At 37.3% G+C, this 19,447-nt stretch overlaps 1 protein-coding gene and 1 non-coding gene across 10 annotated transcripts in view; both read left to right on the top strand.

Moving 5' to 3' along the window:
- CNOT1 (CCR4-NOT transcription complex subunit 1) overlaps positions 1-19,447 on the top strand; it is a 105,486-nt gene that overhangs the window by 54,675 nt on the left and 31,364 nt on the right. For 3 of the 9 annotated variants that reach the window (XM_043599332.1, XM_043599328.1, XM_043599336.1), the window contains exons 11-20: positions 766-936; positions 1,355-1,482; positions 3,847-4,087; positions 5,806-5,925; positions 7,183-7,305; positions 7,516-7,667; positions 14,615-14,765; positions 15,967-16,168; positions 17,128-17,274; positions 18,910-19,034. In XM_043599332.1, the coding sequence (XP_043455267.1) occupies positions 766-936; positions 1,355-1,482; positions 3,847-4,087; positions 5,806-5,925; positions 7,183-7,305; positions 7,516-7,667; positions 14,615-14,765; positions 15,967-16,168; positions 17,128-17,274; positions 18,910-19,034 (1,560 nt within the window). The remainder of the gene's footprint in view (positions 1-765; positions 937-1,354; positions 1,483-3,846; positions 4,088-5,805; positions 5,926-7,182; positions 7,306-7,515; positions 7,668-14,614; positions 14,766-15,966; positions 16,169-17,127; positions 17,275-18,909; positions 19,035-19,447) is intronic. The other 6 variants (XM_043599335.1, XM_043599331.1, XM_043599333.1 and 3 more) reach the window with 3 other exon arrangements.
- LOC122495294 lies at positions 15,072-15,207 on the top strand. Its single transcript, XR_006300372.1, has one exon. It is a non-coding gene; the product is annotated as a small nucleolar RNA SNORA50 (small nucleolar RNA).

Below are 19,447 nucleotides of genomic sequence, written 5' to 3'. Positions count from 1 at the left end.
TCATACTGATTTTTGTTGAGTACCTTTTCATAGAACGTTTTTTCAATGGAATTTTCAATCATTTTGACATAAAGAATTTAAACCACTTTTCCTGATACAATTGGTATACTTTCTGGGGAGATCTTTAGTTAATTAAGAATGGTATTTGGGGAGGGGCACCTGGGTAGCTCAGTTGGGTAAGCATCCAAGTCTTCATCTTGGCTCATGTCATGATCTCATAGTTTGTGAGCTTGAGTCACGTTGGCTCTGTGTGGATGGCATGGAGCCTTGCTTGGGTTTCTCTCCCTCACTCTCTGCCCTTCCCAAGCTGGCCCTGTCTCTCTCTGTCTCTCGAAAGATAAACTTAAAAATCCCTTTTTTAAAATAATGGTATTTGGGATAATTGATTTATCTTTGCTACTTTGTTCCAAGTTAGTAGAATCTTGGCTTAAAACCGAGTCATTGATTTAAGAGTTTTGCCAGACTGGGATGGGAGTGTTAGTTGAACTAAGTATGGGAAGAGAGAGTTCCCTTTTACATACTCCCATAGTCAGAAATATGTCATGAACTGAAAGGTTGGAGTGCCTCGCTAGAAGAGCTGGTTTATTTTGAATATGAAGTATTTACTTTTCTAAGTCTCTAGAAATGCCAGATAATGATTATTTTGAGTTTATAATTAGAACATATTAATTTAATTTCAGATTTAATTTGGCTCTTTGGATAAAGCATAAAAATGTTTACAGTTTTTGTCCATTCATTCGATTTTGAAATGTTTTTCTGTTTTAGAACCCGAGTTTGAATTTCAAGGAAGTAACTTATGAACTGGACCATCCTGGATTTCAAATTCGTGATAGTAAAGGACTTCATAATGTGGTTTATGGCATTCAGAGGGGTCTAGGAATGGAAGTGTTCCCAGTCGACCTCATATATAGACCTTGGAAACATGCAGAAGGCCAGGTGAGCTGATGGTGTTTAGCTTTGGAAGAGGAAGCACATAATGACTTATTCCTTATGTAGTGCCATCTGTCCATTGATTAAAACATTCTTTTAAAATAGAATTTGTTTTGTGTAGTTCAGAATAGCAGAGACTGTCAGTTTTGAAAAGATTATTATGTTGGTTTATCGTAGTTTAGTACTAATCAAACTCTAAGTGAAGCAAACCGTTTCCCCAACTATTTGTCTCCAACACCATTTTATCTCATACCTTTCATCTGTTTGAATTGTCTGGCTTCAAAAGAGCAGAAAGTTAATGTTTTAAAGGGAAATTGTCATTCTAGTAACCTTAAGATTGAGATTAGCTGAATGAAAATGTTTCAGATTTTCATAGCATTTGCAGTCATTTATGGTGGTAAGGACTTTTTTCCTCTTGTTCCAGCTCTCTTTTATTCAGCATTCCCTTATAAATCCAGAGATCTTCTGTTTTGCTGACTATCCCTGTCACACGGTTGCCACTGATATTCTGAAAGCACCACCAGAGGATGACAATCGAGAAATTGCCACATGGTAAACACTCTCCTCTAGCGTTTCTTGAAAGGATAACTTGTGCTTTTTTGCAGTAGAAAATTAATAGGGAGCAACTACATAGTTAAAAGGTTTTATTGAAACAGTATTCTTAGTGAGCCGATTTTAAATTTTTAGATGGGTGTTAATGGATAAAAATCTAATTTTAGTCCCATTGGCACTAGATAGTTAACATTTTTTCCTCTCTAAGGTCTGCCACTGGGTATTCTCTGAAACTGTCAAATATTGGAAAAGAGGTTTGTACTTCTCCTTTAGATTAGATCCTTTTCTTCTGCCTACAGATTTACTTGCTTTCTTTCCTTTGTAAGTAGCTCAAGTTGGCCAAACCATCCATTCTAATCCTTTCAGCTAAATTACCTAGTTTATTTGAGTTCCAATTCCTAATTTCTGAGGGAGAATCAGACTTTGGCCCAGTATATTTCTCCTGGAACTCAAGTCACTCCTCTCTAGGAATATGAGGTAAGGATGGTGAAAGTACTTCCATTACTGTTGAAATACACACACACACACACACACACACACACACACTCTCTCTCTCTCTCTCTCTCTCTCTCTCCCCCTCCCTCCCTCCCTCCCTCCCTGCCCCCCCCCCCCCCCCCTTTCTCTCAAACACTCTAACACGCTCTCACACACTCACTCAACAGAGGGGACATGGGCTTGATTGCTCCCCAAAGGTAACTACTTTATGTTTCTTTTCTTCCTAACTGTAGTTTTCTGAGATCCTTTTCTGACATGGAACAGATGATCCTCTGCATTTTGGGTGCTATGGGTGTGTTTTTTAGGGCAGTTTAAAGCCCTTTTGATATTTCCAGTTCTTCTAAAGTCAAGAAGAGATGGTAAACTTTTCCTGTGAAGGTTTAGTTAACATCTGGGTTTTCTGACCATATAGTCTCCTGTAGCAAGTACTTAAGCTCTTTATTGTAGCACAGTATGAATACAGATGTAGCTCTCTCAGAAAACATTTAGTGAAATAGGCAGTGGGTGAGGTTGGTCTGTGGGTGCAGTTTGCTGATCCCTGTTCTGAAAGATTGACCCCAAGCAGTAGTTTGTTCTAAAATGTGTCCTTGGGGCGCCTGGATGGCTCAGTTGGTTGAGCATACAACCTTGATTTTGACTTGGATCATGATCTCATGGTTTGTGAGTTTGAGCCCTGTATCGGGCTCTGTGCTGAATGCACGGAGCCTGGTTGGGATTCTCTCTTTCTCTCAAAAATAATGAATCTTAAAAAAAAAGAAAGTGTATCCTTTTCCCAGGTGCTAGCAAAATTGTATCTGTAGGCTTGATTGATTTTTTTTTTCTGTTAAGTCTAATGTATATAGCAGTATTTATTTTGTGAAACTAAAATGTCATATTCAATTTAACAGTTCCTTAACATAGCTGTACATTCAAGTCTGTCTCAAAATTGTCTTTTAACAGTTTGTATGAGTAAGAGTCCAGACAGGGTTCATATAGTTTATTCTGTAAGTCTTCCTTTTCTCACTCTTCTTTTTTAAAATAATAACTTTTAGGGGTGACTGGGATGCTTAGTTGAGTGTCTGACTTTGGCTCAGGACATGATCTCATGGTTTGTGAGTTCGAGCCCTGCTTTGGGCTTGCTGGTGTCAGTGCTGAGGCCGTGTTTGGATCCTCTGCCTCCCCCTACTCTCTCTCAGAAATAAACTTTAGAAATAAATATAACTTTTGCCATTGATTTGATGAAGTAATCGGATCATTTCTCCTTTAGAATACCCCATAGTATGGGATATATGTTTCCTGATGGCATTTAGTTTGATCTCTGTCTCCATAGTTTTCATGCACTATGGGTAGAGTAAAATTTTGATGTTTGATTAAAGTCAACCACTTTCAGCTTCTTGGGGCAAGAATAATGCATATGGGATGTGTGGACCTCTGAACTTGGGTGATATCAGGGGGCACTGAAGTTATACCTTTTCATTATCAACGTAAGCGTCCAGCCTGTATTTTTGTGTAAAATTTTTCAGTGTATAAATTAGGTCAATGTTTGTATTTTCCATTTTCGAGCATTTCTAAACTCTGTGATGTTGTTTGCTTCTATTTTACACGCTAATCACAAAAATCTTCAATGATACCTCCTTGATAAGAAGGATCCATGATTATGTCAGTGGTCTGTAGTGTTGCCTCTCCACTTACTGTCAACTTGGACTATCTCTGAAATTAGTGTGATATACTAGTATATAATTTCAATATGAACACTAGTTTAAATATTTTTCAAGTATTAATAGATGACCCCTCAGTTTTGTCATGATAGTTGGTATGACTTATTTGGAAAATGGATTTTTGTATACTTATGTTTTCATTGACAGAGTATCTTACTTCCATTCTTGTTAGGAAGAGCTTGGATTTGATTGAATCTCTTCTGAGGCTTGCAGAGGTGGGGCAATATGAGCAAGTTAAACAGCTCTTCAGCTTCCCTATTAAACACTGTCCAGACATGCTGGTATTGGCCTTACTACAGATCAACACCTCTTGGCACACCTTGCGCCATGAGCTCATCTCCACTCTGATGCCAATTTTCCTCGGAAACCATCCTAACTCTGCTATTATTTTGCACTATGCGTGGCATGGGCAGGTAAGACATGAATATTTGTTTGTCTTAATATTTGACATTCTGTGGAAGATTTTCAAACTCAATTGTCAATCTTGAATATGACACTTTGGAAAAGTTGCACTTTCATGAAGCCTATTTTATCTTTTAGCATCATGTGGGTGTTAAAGTATAAAACTTTAAAGAATAAGAAGGCAGTTAAAAAATCAATATCATGAAAGCTCCATACTACTAGGGCACCACTATGATTTGGTAACAGTAATGAGCTTAATTATTTATTAATTATTATATTTATTAATTATTATATTTATACAAGAAACATATAATCACTTATAATTATATATAATATATTTATATATTTAATTTATATAATTATAATTACTAATTATATTTATTAATTATTATATTTATTAATTATTATAATTATTATTTCTGCTTCTTCCAAGCAGAAGGTACTCCTGTCACTTTTTAACTGTAAATGGGAGAAGATCACAGGTCAATTTGACATTTTCTATTTTATCTAAATTCAGCATCTAAATTTTATTTTAGCTTCTGCTGCAATGACTTTTAAGTCCTGTGCTGCTTTCCTTCCCTAATTTATAACAAGTAAATATTTTCTTGTCCATTGCACCTCCCCCCGCTCCCACTAGCCTGTATTTTTAATAATAACAAATGGAGAAGCTTAGGCGGGTAGAAAAGCAGTCATCAACTACTTTACATCAAGTTTCTTTTCTGGCTGGTTGTTTTTGTTTTTGTTTTTTTTTTGTTTGTTTGTTTTTTTCCTTTAACCATTTTCATTCTCAGTGTAGTTTACATTATATATAAGTGCTTTTAAAACATTAAACTCTTATTTATAAATGAAAAATGTTAGCTTTAGTTCCATGCTGTCAGTCAGCCCTCCATTTCTAGGGACTCAACTTACATGGTAAACTTACAGTTGACAGAATGTTTAGCAGCCATTTACAAGGTTTGCTGCCCAGACCTTTTTAGGTCTTTCTCACCACAGCTATAAGGTACAAAGGGCAGGTAGAAAGGAGCTGCGTCTCCTCACGTCTTGTTGAATACTTGTTTCACCTGAACCTGCTGTTACCTCAAGACAGTTACTGGAAAGTGATTTAGATACAGTGCTAACAATTGCCTTGCCATTGCTTCCATGAGAATTGATTGCTGAACTACGACTGTTGGTTTCATTCAGCTGCAAAACTTTAGATCAGTTCTCAAAGCTAGGATGTTTTCTGGACAAAAAGGAAATTGAACAATCACCAAAAAAAACAAACAAAAAAAAGGAACATTCTTATTTGTTAAAATAGGTAGATTTAGAATGTACAAGTACCATTCCCAGAAATACTGATTGAACACTACACTACACTGCAGCGTGAGAAATGATTACCTTAAACTACTTTTTTAAATCTATAGTAATTTATAACTTAGTAAGGAATTAAACAAATTTCATGTGCCCTCATGTTCACACCATAATCTGTTTGAAAATGTATTGGCCTATGTTTTATAGGAGAAGTACATTTATTGAATGACTATATGACCCAAGGTTTAGGAACAGGCTTTCATTTGGAAGATGTGGAAATAACTTGAATTTCCTATAAAGAATGTCACTGCAGTCACTGCTTGAGGCTTGAACTGATGCACCTCAATTTTTTGTAAATACAAGTAAAATTAGCTGGGCATTCATGGCAGTGCCTGTGAAAACGTTTAGCATTATTGATATGTAACCCCTGTTTTCTTAGGGACAGTCTCCCTCAATCCGCCAACTTATCATGCATGCAATGGCAGAATGGTACATGCGAGGGGAGCAGTATGACCAGGCCAAATTGTCTCGAATACTTGATGTGGCCCAGGACTTGAAGGTGAGCTCGGAGGGACAGGCTGATATTTTTATTTATTAATGATAAAACAGACTTTTTATGTTATCTAGATACCTTAGGGATAATTCAAATATAACTAGCTCTTAGGTAGCTTATGTTGAGCTTTATAGTTTTGCATTGTAAGTAGACAGGGATTGAAACAGTGGTTTTGGAAACGTAAGAAATGTTTTCATTGTTTACATTTGACTGAATTTTGTTTGGTCTTCTATGGTAGTTGCAAGGCTATTTTATTATTTTATTTTATTTTATTTTTTTTCAACGTTTATTTATTTTTGGGACAGAGAGAGACAGAGCATGAACGGGGGAGGGGCAGAGAGAGAGGGAGACACAGAATCGGAAACAGGCTCCAGGCTCTGAGCCATTAGCCCAGAGCCTGACGCGGGGCTCGAACTCACGGACTGCGAGATCGTGACCTGGCTGAAGTCGGACGCTTAACCGACTGCGCCACCCAGGCGCCCCTCAAGGCTATTTTAAAGCAAGTGATAACTGGCCTCAGATGTAGATCTGTGAGATATAATTTGTGGAGAAACTGGTTGGGTTTTACACCCTTTGCAGATTTCATTAACATTAATGGAATCTTTTCACAAATAGTCTCTGATTCTTGATGTCTTTGACCAGTAGGTGCATAGTACTGATATTGCAGTTGTGCTTAGGTTAGAATAAGCCCGACTTTAGATTTTTAAAAACGGAGTAAGGATACTTTTTCATGCATCATATGCTCTGATTTAGGTTTAGTTATTTTTTTTTTTTTTAAACTTTTTTTTTTTTTCAACGTTTATTTATTTTTGGGACAGAGAGAGACAGAGCATGAACGGGGGAGGGGCAGAGAGAGAGGGAGACACAGAATCGGAAGCAGGCTCCAGGCTCTGAGCCATCAGCCCAGAGCCCGACGCGGGGCTCGAACTCACGGACCGCAAGATCGTGACCTGGCTGAAGTCGGACGCTTAACCAACTGCGCCACCCAGGCGCCCCTAGGTTTAGTTATTTTAAGAAACACAGGGTAAAGTTTATTTTGGAGGTCAAGTCATATGTCCACCTTTGAAATGTGATCTTATTTTAAGTAAGAACTAAATCAGCACTGAATTGTAGTAAGCTTTAAAAAAAATATGACCAAGAAAATATTAGCAATGTTTTATTTAGACTTGTTTGTGAAAATAAAAGCAGGAAACAAAATAGGACAGAGTGATAGAAAGATACCTAATTGCTTGACTTACAGTTTCTGATATTCTTTTGCTTTAGGCCTTGTCAATGCTGCTAAATGGTACTCCATTTGCCTTTGTTATTGACCTTGCTGCACTTGCTTCGCGTCGTGAATACCTCAAACTTGACAAGTGGCTCACAGATAAAATTCGAGAGCATGGAGTAAGCAGGATTTGTCCCATTTGTTACTTCTCTTAAATTTTGATGCCTAAAATAGCTAAATGAACAACCTTTTTAAATGGCAGTGGAATGTTATATTGTGGATTTTAGTCGTACTGTCTTTAATAGTCTTTAATCTGAAAGCAGTTTATCTTAAATCTGAAAGCGATTAAGATCAATATCTGATACACCAAGAAACTTTATATTTTCCAGGAGCCTTTTATCCAGGCATGTATGACTTTTTTAAAGAGACGGTGCCCTTCTATTTTGGGTGGACTTGCCCCAGAGAAAGATCAGCCCAAAAGTGCTCAACTTCCTCCAGAAACTCTGGCAACAATGTTGGCCTGTTTACAAGCTTGTGCAGGGTAAGAAGAGCATGCTTAAATATGACTCTTTAGTACTGGAATTAGATTATGAATAACTTGTTTTGGAAAATAAGGGTTGAATGAGTGTAAGTGACAGCAGTTTAGTTAATCCAGTGGTTTTAAGTTTAGAGTACAATACTCAAAATACATATTCTTTCCATTTGAATGGGTTTTTTTTTGTTTTTTGTTTTTTGTTTTTTTTTGTATAATGTGAGGTGGGGTCCAGTTTCATTGTTTTGCATAGCAAGTTCAATCATCCCAACACCATTTGAAGAGACTGGTCTTTCTTTTAAATGGTCTTTTGGAAAATAAGTTGCCCATAATGTATGGGTTTTATTTCTGGATTCTTCGTTCTGTATATGTCTATCCTTATGCCAGTACCATAGGTTTTCAGTGAGATTTGAAATTGGGAAATATGAGTCCTCCAACTTTGTTCTTTTTTTAGTATTGTTTTGGCTGTTCTGGGTCCCTTGCATTGCCATGTGAATTTTAGGATCAGCTTGTTGATTTTTGTGAAGTTATGAAGAAGCCCACTGGGATAATGTTGAATCTTTACATCATTTTGGGGGAATATTGCCATCTTAAAATACTAAGTATTTTGATTCATGAATCTGAGATGTTTTTAGGTCTTTAATTCCTTTCAGGAATGTTTTCATTTTCAGTGTTTAAGTCTTACACTTGTTTTATTGTATTTATTGTTAAATATTTTGTACAAGGCATGTCATATGCAAATAGAATTTTATTTCTTCCTTTCCCATCTTTTTCTTATTTTCTCTAGTGTAAACCTCAGTCTAATGTTGAATAGAAATGGCAAGAGCAGACATTCTTGTCTTGTTCTTGAATTTATAAGGAAAGTATTCCTTATTCACCATCAAGTGTGATGTTAGCTGTGAGTTTCCGTAGATACCCTTCCAGTTGAGGTTTCCTTACCTTTAATTCTAGTTAGTTGCATGTTTTATCATTAAGGTGTTTTGTCAGATACTTTGGTCTACCTTTCTTGAGAAGATCTTGTTTTTTTTTTATTCTGTTGTAGTATGTTAATAGAAATTTGGATGTTAAAAAATACTGCATTCCTGGGATAAATTTCACTTCAGTCTTTGTGTATGTATACTTTTTATATGCTGCTGAATTCAATTTGCTAGTATTTGGTGAGCATTTTTGTATCTATATTCCTAAGGGATATTGTTTTGTAGTTTTCTTGTGTTGTTTTTGTCTAGTTTTGATTATCAGGGTAGTCTTGGATTCATACATTGAATTGGTAAAGTCTTTTGTGAGAAAGATTGGTAACAGTTCTTTAGATGTTTCATAGGATTTAGCAGTGAATCCATCTGGTGTTAGGCTTTTTCTTGTGGTAGTTTTTTTTTTTTTTATGAAATTTATTGACAAATTGGTTTCCATACAACACCCAGTGCTCATCCCAAAAGGTGCCCTCCTCAATACCCATCACCCACCCTCTCCTCCCTCCCACCCCCCATCAACCCTCAGTTTGTTCTCAGTTTTTAACAGTCTCTTATGCTTTGGCTCTCTCCCATTCTAACCTCTTTTTTTTTTTTTTTTTCCTTCCCCTCCCCCATGGGTTCCTGTTAAGTTTCTCAGGATCCACATAAGAGTGAAACCATATGGTATCTGTCTTTCTCTGTATGGCTTATTTCACTTAGCATCACACTCTCCAGTTCCATCCACGTTGCTACAAAAGGCCATATTTCATTTTTTCTCATTGCCACGTAATACTCCATTGTGTATATAAACCACAATTTCTTTATCCATTCATCAGTTGATGGACATCTTGTGGTAGTTTTTAATTACTAACTCAATATCTTGTTATGTATCTATGCATATTTTCTTTTTTCCCCCCCTTGGATCAGTGTTAGCAGTTTGTCTGTGAATTTGTCCATTTCACCTAGGTTATCTAACTTGTTGGCATACTGTTCTTACATACTATATCCTTATCATCTTCATTTCTCTAAGGTTGGTAGTAATAGTCCTGTCTTTCACTTCCTGGTTTTAGTATTTGAATCTCTTCTCCCTTTTCCCCCACCCATTTCTTGTCATTTTGGATAAATGTATGTCAAGTTTGTTGACCTTTTCAGAGAAGCAACTTTTTGTTTTGTTTTTCTCTTGTTTTTCTATTTTCCATTTCATTTATTCCAACTGTCAACTTTATTATTTTCCTTCCTTATTTTGAATTTGGTTTGAACATTTTAAACCTGATTAAAGGAAAGTTTGGTTTTTCATTATATTGTTCCGGTTTAATTGGGGTGTTTATGGCTTTGAATTTCCACCTGTGAAATGCTTTAAGTTTGGTATTGTGTGTTTTCATTTTCACCTGAAAGTATTTTGTAATTTCCTGCGACCCATAAGAATAGGTTGTTTAATTTTTACGTGTTTGGGAATTACCTGGCTTTATTTTGTTACTGATTTTTTTTTTTTTTAAGTTATTTTGAGAGATAGAGAACAAGGGCAGGGAGGGACAGAGAGAGAGATGGAGACACAGAATCTGAAGTAGGCTCCAGGCTCTGAGATGTCCGCACAGAACTCTATGCGGGGCTTGAACTTGTGAACCATGAGATCATGACCTGAGCCAAGTTGGACCCTTAGTGAGCCACCCAGACACCCCTCAGATTTTATTTTTAAGTAATCTCTTTACCCAATGTGGGGCTCTAACTCACAACCCTGAGATGAGGAGTCTCATGCTCTACCAACTGACTGGTGAGGTGCCTTTGTAGTAGTCTTTTTTTTTTTGTCATGTTTGGCCACTGAAGTCTCTGGGTAGCCTTTGTGGTCAGCTAAGTCAATTACTTGACAACTTGTTAACCTTTATTTTCTTCTTAGAGCCTAAATGTCAACTTCAAGTGAGAGCTTGGTTCTTTTTAGGTCTTTCAGGGGAATATTACAGATTCAGGTATTGGCAGCACTCTACACATGTCTGAGGACTTCTTGGTTCCCTGGGAAAATGAGTGTTTTTCACAGTTCTATCCATGGGACTTTTATTCCCAAATTTTCCTTTTAAGCTTTTTGGGTAACCTATTGTTTGCTCAGACTGTTATCTTCTATCCCAGGAAGCCAGAAAATTAAAACAATTACCTTTAAATATTTACTTCAGATTCCTCAAGAGGAGAACGCTATTTGCAGTTGGCCAGCTATTAAGTCAGATAAAGATAATCTTGCCATTGTGGTCTCACAGGGAATCCTCTGGTGAAATAATGGCAATTCTCTAAGAATGAGGCTTTGCAGATGCCTCAAGCCACTTCCGAGCCCTCTCCCATGGCTGTCAGGCTGCTGGTTTTCTCTGAGATTGTAAACTATTAGTTCTCAAGGCAGCTGTGCAGCTTGAGAGGGGGCTGGGAATAAAGTAATTTAAGATTGCAGGAAGCTTTTATTACCAAGGTTTAGTTTTCTTTCTAGAGTAAAAATTCCTGGATTGTTGTAAGCCGTTAGTCTCCAGTGTTTTGATAAAGTTGATTGTGACAATTTTTGCCACTTTTTAAAGTTACTTTTATAGGGGAGAGAATATATGGAGGTCTTTACTACACCATTTTTGCTTATGTACTATGTATTTTTTTTGTAAGTTCTGAAGTATAATAAACAGGTGTGAGTCTATTCTGCAGCTTCAACTGTAACATTTTTGAAGCTATCTTTCTTTGTCTTCCTCTCCAGTCCTGTTTTCTTCCATCTCCCACACAGATCTTGAATTTTATTTTGCCTTGCCTTATTTTTAAGAAATTTACACATGTATATCCCTAACTCAGTGTACTCAATCAAGGGATATTTTGCTTCCTCAGAGTCATAAGACAGTATTATTGATTGTTATAACCAGAGACAAGTGTGCTGTTGGCACCTCCTGGGTAAAGGCCAGGGATGCTGGTAAACATTTTACAGTGCACGATAGAAACAACACAACAAAGTCCAAAGTGCTAATAGTACAACATTTGAGAAACCCTGCTAAGTTCTTAATGTTCTAAAATTTAAAGTCTAGAGTTTTGACTCTCACATTTATATATTTTAATCTACCTGGAATTAAATAATCATAAATTGAATACTGTAAATTTAAGGGCATATTGAAATTGGATAAAATGTTTTTTTGTGTGTGTGTAAGGAGGTAGTTTACCTGACTTGGATTTCAGTTTCTTTTGTTGATTAGAAGTACCTGTTTTCTTGAAGAATTTAATGAAATAATTCGTGTAAAATTTTTAGAATCGATACTGATAAAAAATAAATGCCAAAGAAGGAAAGTTCTTCCAATTAATAAATAAGTAATTATGATGGAGTTACAAAGTTTAGTGGATGCTAAAAGTAGTGAGTAAATGTTTCAGGAGCAGGACAGTCAGCTAGTTTTAGAGTGTCTCCCCACAAATTAACAAAGGGAAAAGTAGTAATATTTTATTGAGAAAACTGGCAAATGCCACATTAATTCTTTGATCAAAGTGATCACCAGCTCTCTGTATAATATGCCTCATAATAAAACATGAAGGGCACCTGGCTAGCTCATTCATTAGAGCATGCGACTCTTGATTTCAAGTTTGTTAGTTTGAACCCCATGTTGGGCATAGAATTACTTGAAAAAATAATGCACTGAGAAGAATAGGATGTAACTACTGTGGTAGTCCTGCCATAAATGTATCTAAAATATCAGACAAACTCAAAGTAAGGGACACTGTATAAAATACATATTTAAAAAAAATCAACTTGAAGAAGGCAAATAACAGCTGATGAATTTTTTCCAGTTCAAAGAAATTAGGGTCGCCTGGGTGGCTCAGTCGGTTAAGTGTTCGACTTCGGCTCAGGTAATAATCTCACAGTTTGTGAGTTTGAGCCCTGCACTGGGGTTGCTGTTGTCAGCTCGGAGCCTGGAGTCTGCTTCAGATTCTGTGTTTCCCTCTCTCTCTGCCCCTCCCATGCTTGCATGCATGCATGCATGCACGCTGACTCATGCGCATGCACGCTCTCTCTCTCTCTCTCTCTCTCTCTCTCTAACATAAACATTAAAAAAATGCGGGGCGCCTGGGTGGCGCAGTCGGTTAAGCGTCCGACTTCAGCCAGGTCACGATCTCGCGGTCCGTGAGTTCGAGCCCCGCGTCAGGCTCTGGGCTGATGGCTCAGAGCCTGGAGCCTGTTTCCGATTCTGTGTCTCCCTCTCTCTCTGCCCCTCCCCCGTTCATGCTCTGTCTCTCTCTGTCCCAAAAAAATAAATAAATGTTGAAAAAAAAAAAAAATTTAAAAAAAAAAAAATGAAAGAAACTAAAGAGGTGACAGCTCACTGCAGTGTATTGCATCATGATCCAAGGGTAAAGTAACAGTGAAGTACATAATTGGAACAATTCATATAATTATTTTTTACATTTTTTTTTAAATCTTTACTTTTTCAGAGAGCGAGAGACAGAGTGTGAGTGGGGGAGGGGCACAGAGAGAGGGAGACACAGTATCCGAAGCGGGCTCCAGGCTCTGAGCTGTCAGCACAGAGCCGGACGTGGGGCTCGAACTCATGAACTGTGAGATCACGACCTGAGCTGAAGTTGGATGCCTAACCGACTATGCCACCCAGGCACCCCAACAATTGATATAATTTTAACATGGCCCGTTTGATTTTATCTGCGTTAAATTTTTTTATTTTTATTATTTTACATGGTTGTGTAAGAAAATGTCCTTGTTCTTAGGAAATACATAGTGAAGTATTTAGGAATAAGAGATAGGTGATGTATCTAACCTTAAAAAACTTCATGGAGGGGGCGCCTGGGTGGCGCAGTCGGTTAAGCGTCCGACTTCAGCCCGGTCACGATCTCGCGGTCCGTGAGTTCGAGCCCCGCGTCAGGCTCTGGGCTGATGGCTCAGAGCCTGGAGCCTGTTTCCGATTCTGTGTCTCCCTCTCTCTCTGCCCCTCCCCCGTTCATGCTCTGTCTCTCTCTGTCCCAAAAATAAATAAACGTTGAAAAAAAAAATTTATAAAAAAAAAAAACTTCATGGAGGAGACAGTAGAAAGAATGGCTAAACAAATAGGGCAAAATGTAACTAACTGGTGGGTGAAGCATTTATGGGAGTTTCTTATAATATTAGTTAGCCTCTTCTAAGTTTGAAATTGTGTGAAATATAAGAAAGTTTTTCCAGAATAATATGGAATATTTTAATTCACCATATTTTATCAATCTAATATACCCAGCTTTTAATATTTTAAAATCTGAAAGGATTCATGTCATTAGCTATCTCTGAATTTGAAATCTTAACTATTGGCATCAAGAAGTAAAAGTAGTCACATTTAGAAAAAGAAAACATAAAACTACATTAAATGGGGTGCCTGGGTTGACTCCATTGATTAAGTCTCTAACTCTTGGTTTTGGCTCAGGTTATGATCTCATGGTTTCTGAGTTGGAGCCTCTTTGTAGGGCCCCACCCCAGTGCAAGGGGCTTGATCAAGATTCTCTCCTCCTCTTTTTGCCCTTCCGATGCACACATGTATTCTTTCTCTCTCAAAAAATAAACTTAAAAAAAAAACATTTAAAAGTTATTAGTTGCACTGTACACAAGATTTAGTTTCAGAGGTATATATTAGATATCTTTGGGGCACCTGGGTGGCTTAGTTATTTAAGTGTCCAAATCTTGATTTGACCTCAGGTCATGATCCCAAGGTCATCAGATCAAGTCCCACATTAGGCTCCATGATGAGCATGGAGCCTGCTTAGGATTCTCTCTCCTCCTCCCCCTCCATCCCTCTTCCCCACTTGTGCATGTGCACTCTATCTCTAAAATAGAATTAAAAAAAAAAAGTAATTAAAGATCTCCAAGAGAGAGCCGTGCTCAGAAAATCCTAGTGATTAGTGATGGATACAAAGACGTGGGGTACGGTGGAAATATAGCCATATGTTCTAGCAGGTTTTCTTTATTAGAAAATCAGGTTTGTTTATTTAGGTGTTCCAAGGAGTAGCAAGTGATATTTTTCACTCTTCTGTCTTTAGGAGTGTTTCTCAGGAGTTATCAGAAACCATCCTCACCATGGTAGCCAATTGCAGTAATGTTATGAATAAAGCCAGACAGCCACCACCTGGAGTTATGCCAAAAGGACGCCCTCCTAGTGCTAGCAGCTTAGATGCCATTTCTCCTGTTCAGGTAAGTGAATGCTCCAACTGGTATGTCTGCATTTGTTCATAGACTTGGAATAGAATAAACTTCTACATCATAAGTAATTTACTCAAAGGAAAATTTGTCTGAGTTTATTTATTACCTTTTAGACACCTGCATGTCTAGCATCCACTATTAAATTTTAAAGGAGATCTATAAATAGGCAATGTAGTTGAGGATAGACTTTAATCATTAAATAGAACCTGTCTCTGAGAGGAAAAGAGACAAAACAGCTTCTTTAGGTAAATGGTAAGGGCTTCTTTTTAAAATAAGAATAACTTAGACTTGAGAAATAAGCACTGCCTTTGAACCTGATGTGTCTTGTTTGTAGCTTCACGGGCCAAGCAACAGTGCTAGAGCATAAGGACTTGTTATAACTGGGGCTCTTCAGCTCTCAACTGAACTGCTCTTTTAAAAACAAGGTACATTTAAGTTACTCCCTGACACCAACCACCCCCCTTCTCTCTGGGAGCAACATACTCCACTTCTGTTTTCATCTGCATTGATTGGCAGATTGGGGTTTAAGAAAAAAAGAATGTTTAGTAATTCTTCAATGGCCGCTTTATGAAAGGCATTTATGTACCATTTCTGTAGTCATAAAGGTCTGAAATAATGCCACGAACCAAGGAGCTCGGAAGTGCAGTTATTAGATATTTTAAAAGATGTTTTGGTGAATAGCATACCTTGTTTTTTGTTTGCTTTAAATTAGAGCTGATCTCCTCCAACCCTTAAGATCCTCAAATTTTGAGTAGATTTATTTGTTTTGACTGGAAGATTTATTTCTAATTGCTAAGCTTTTATTGTGTTGGAAGTTAAATAATGTAGTTCGAGAGATTGTTTCTGTTGTAAAGGGGCTTGTTGGAAATTTTAAAGACCTAATGTAACAGTTGTCCTGTGTGTTTAGTGCTATGGCTGCAGGGCAGTTCGTCTTAAACATTAACTCTTGAAGTTCCTTATCCCTCACATTATGGCTCTGGTACTTTGGCGGAGGCTAATAACTCTTTAAACCTTCTCTGTGATATAGTAAGAACAATGTCTGGCACACTTGACTTGATGTCGGGATTTAGTTATCATGATTGCTTGGGGTTTTGTAATTTATTAAGCATATGAAGAGCTAAAGATTTCTTGTGTCATATATCTGCATGTGCTTGAAGTATGTTTAATACATTTTTATAATGTTTTTCTTTAGATTGACCCTCTTGGTGGAATGGCATCTCTTAGTATAGGTGGTTCAGCTGCCCCTCACACCCAGAGTATGCAGGGTTTTCCTCCAAATTTGGGTTCTGCATTCAGTACCCCTCAGTCACCAGCAAAAGCATTTCCACCCCTTTCAACCCCAAACCAGACAACTGCTTTCAGTGGTATTGGAGGACTTTCATCACAGCTTCCAGGTAAGTGGGGTGGCGGATGGAAGTGCAGATCATTTGTAAGTTTCATTGTGCTTTAGTGTGTAGTAAGGTGTTTGCAGTCATTGTGATAAAATGAAAGCTGTTTAAATTGTGAAGGTTACTTCAACCTTCACAGCTGGGAAGAGAAAACTATACTATTACAATATTAATTCATTCACATTGTAAGGATCCTGTATTACCAAATGATAGTATAAACAGTAACAAGTGTGCTAATCACATATTCTGCAAGCTTTATCAATTACAGTTAGTATAATAAAAAGAAAATCTTTTATGTATGAGATTCAGGTATATGTTCTGCTTCATTCTACCTCACCTACCTTGACAGTGATGGTAAATCCCTTTTCAGTTTTTTCCAGATTATTTTAGCTTTGAACTTTTCTATTGAAGTAACGGTCACATCCCACCCCCACCCCTCACCCCCACCTCTGTAATTTGTTTGTCTTAAGGTATCTGCATTTTGATTCTGTAACCTAATTAACACTGCTGTTATATGGTTCTAGCCCTGATTGTTGATTTACGTCAGAGTTACTTCTTCGGTAAAGGCTTCTTAGCAAAGTCCTAACTTAAGTTCTGTTTGCTAGGGTTGAGGAATAGGGAAGGCCTCCTAGCTCATGTTAACTGGAATATAGTAGCAAGAAATTGATTTTCAGTCATCGGGAGAAGCAAGCCAGTATCATACCACATATGAGAATGTACAGTTAAGGATTTGTGTATTAATATCTTATTAAGAATATAAATACATGAATAATTCTAAAAGCTGAAGAAATTCTGGCATTGTCCATTTTCATCTCTTTATTCGTTTAGTTTCTCTATAAAATTAAATAGACATTGTGAGGGAATTAAAGAAAGACCCGGACTTTTAAAATAAGAACCTGTATCTCTGATGTAAATTCAAGAATATGAATAATGATAAGACTTCTGGCTGCCTTCCTTCTTTCTAGTAGGTGGTCTTGGCACAGGCAGCCTGACTGGTATAGGAACTGGGGCTCTTGGACTCCCTGCAGTGAATAACGACCCTTTTGTACAGAGGAAACTGGGCACCTCTGGACTGAACCAGCCTACATTCCAGCAGAGTAAGATGAAACCTTGTAAGTGGTAGTGTTGTCTGTGATTGTGAAGTATGACTGATGCACATAAAGCTTTTTAGATTTCCAGTTTGTTCTTCCTAGATTTGTGGACGGCCCAGAGTTATGTGGACAAAAACGTTGACTTCTTTTAATATATTGTTAGTAAGGCCGTATGTTGATGTGCCTTCTAGATCAGTGGGAATTAATTTATGAACTTGATTTATTAAAATAAGAAACTGAAGTATCACTCCACCTTTGATCGGATTGCTAGAACAGTATGATGGTTAATAAGAAGTAGCATCCTTTAGGATCATTAGTCTACAAGTAAGAAATACAGTAAAAAGAAGACTTAGCAGTTTAAATATATGTATATAAATATTATATCTATTATAAATACGTGTTGGTGTGGTGGTCTTCGTTTTTGGTTTTGTTTTTTTAAACAAATCAAGAGCAGCCATGAGAATTTCAGATTCTTCTTTCAGGTTGGTAGTTTATAAAGCAGTTTATTTTAAGATTAAAGCTTTATGATCTATATAGCATTATATATAATAAGTATCACCATATATATGATGTAACTTAGAAAACCGCTTTTAAAGTTTTACCTCCTTAGTAAGGTAATTTTCAAAGTCAGAAGTCTTCTTTGTAAATACATAAGTATCATTTACTTATAAATACCCGTCTCGTTGGGACTAAATAGTCATTGTACAGGATTTGAAATTATACCAGTTGACTTGAAAATGTTAGTGTGAAAGGCTTGTCTGAATGTTAATGTTTTGTAGCATGCTTTGTGTTTATATAAGTGTGTCATACACATGCATTGATAATTCCTAGATGTCATTTTTTAAAAAATAAAACATTTTAAAAATGTTTATTTTTTTGAGAGAGTTGGGAGAGAGCGAATGCAAATGGGGGAGGGGGGGAGAGAGAGAGGGAGAGAAAGAATCCCGAGGAGGCTTTGTGTTGTAAGCGCACAGCCCCACACGGGGCTCGATCACATGAACTTGTGATATAGTGACCTGAGCTAAAACCAAGAAGTCGAATGCTTAACCAGTTGAGCCACCTAGGTGCCCCAGATGTCACTTTTTTTTTTAAATTTTTTTTTTCAACGTTTATTTATTTTTGGGGGGACAGAGAGAGACAGAGCATGAACGGGGGAGGGGCAGAGAGAGAGGGAGACACAGAATGGGAAACAGGCTCCAGGCTCCAAGCCATCAGCCCAGAGCCTGACGCGGGGCTCGAACTCACGGACCGCGAGATCGTGACCGGGCTGAAGTCGGAAGCTTAACCGACTGCGCCACCCAGGCGCCCCACCCCCCAGATGTCACTTTTATTAAAAAGTAGTAAAAGACTTGTTAATGTCAAGTGAGGTGGTATTAAGGGTAAGTGCATTGTGAATTTGAATGTAGTGGACTTTCACAGGTTGATAAAGCCTGATGAAGAAAATACTAAGGTAGAACTATAGTTGTAAGGCAATTTTGTTAAAATCTTTTGTATGTAGTTAAAATACTTGAATACTGAACCTTGGCCACTTAATAATTCCTTCATTTTCTCCCTTAAAATGAAAACTATATTACTCTCTTTGGCTTTCTGTGTGTCTCATGGGGAAGTGGGGAAAGAGCTTAAATGCCCAGTGGGTTGCCTTTCTGTTTCTTACAGCGGACTTGTCTCAGGTGTGGCCAGAGGCAAATCAGCACTTTAGTAAAGAGATAGATGATGAAGCAAACAGCTATTTTCAGAGAATATATAATCATCCACCACATCCAACTATGTCTGTTGATGAGGTGAGTGTCTAGGATGTTCCTATACGTTATGGTTTATGTAAATCTTAAATAAATAAATGCCCTTTTCAAAGAGTTTGGAAATTCAGCTGATAGCGTTATGATATGTCTGTGTACCATTTCAGATCTTAACATTCATCTCAAGCTCAAGTGTTTTGTTAAATGCTTTGCCTAACAGTTCTTTTTTAAAATATTTTACTTTAAGTATATTTATTTTTTCTACACCTGACACAGGGCTATAAGTCATGACCCCCAAATCAAGAGTCGTATGTTCTTCCAACTGAGGCAGACAGGCGCCCTCCTCCCCTGCTTTAAAAAAAAGATTTTATTTTTAAATTATATTATTCTTTTTAACAATTCTTTGAGAACTCTTTGAAGAATGCTTTTCATAATAGTTTCCTTTATGAATGTTTTTG

This window comes from Prionailurus bengalensis, chromosome E2 (assembly GCF_016509475.1).
Source record: "Prionailurus bengalensis isolate Pbe53 chromosome E2, Fcat_Pben_1.1_paternal_pri, whole genome shotgun sequence".
NCBI lineage: Eukaryota > Metazoa > Chordata > Mammalia > Carnivora > Felidae > Prionailurus > Prionailurus bengalensis.
This window is presented reverse-complemented; position numbering and strand designations above follow the sequence as displayed.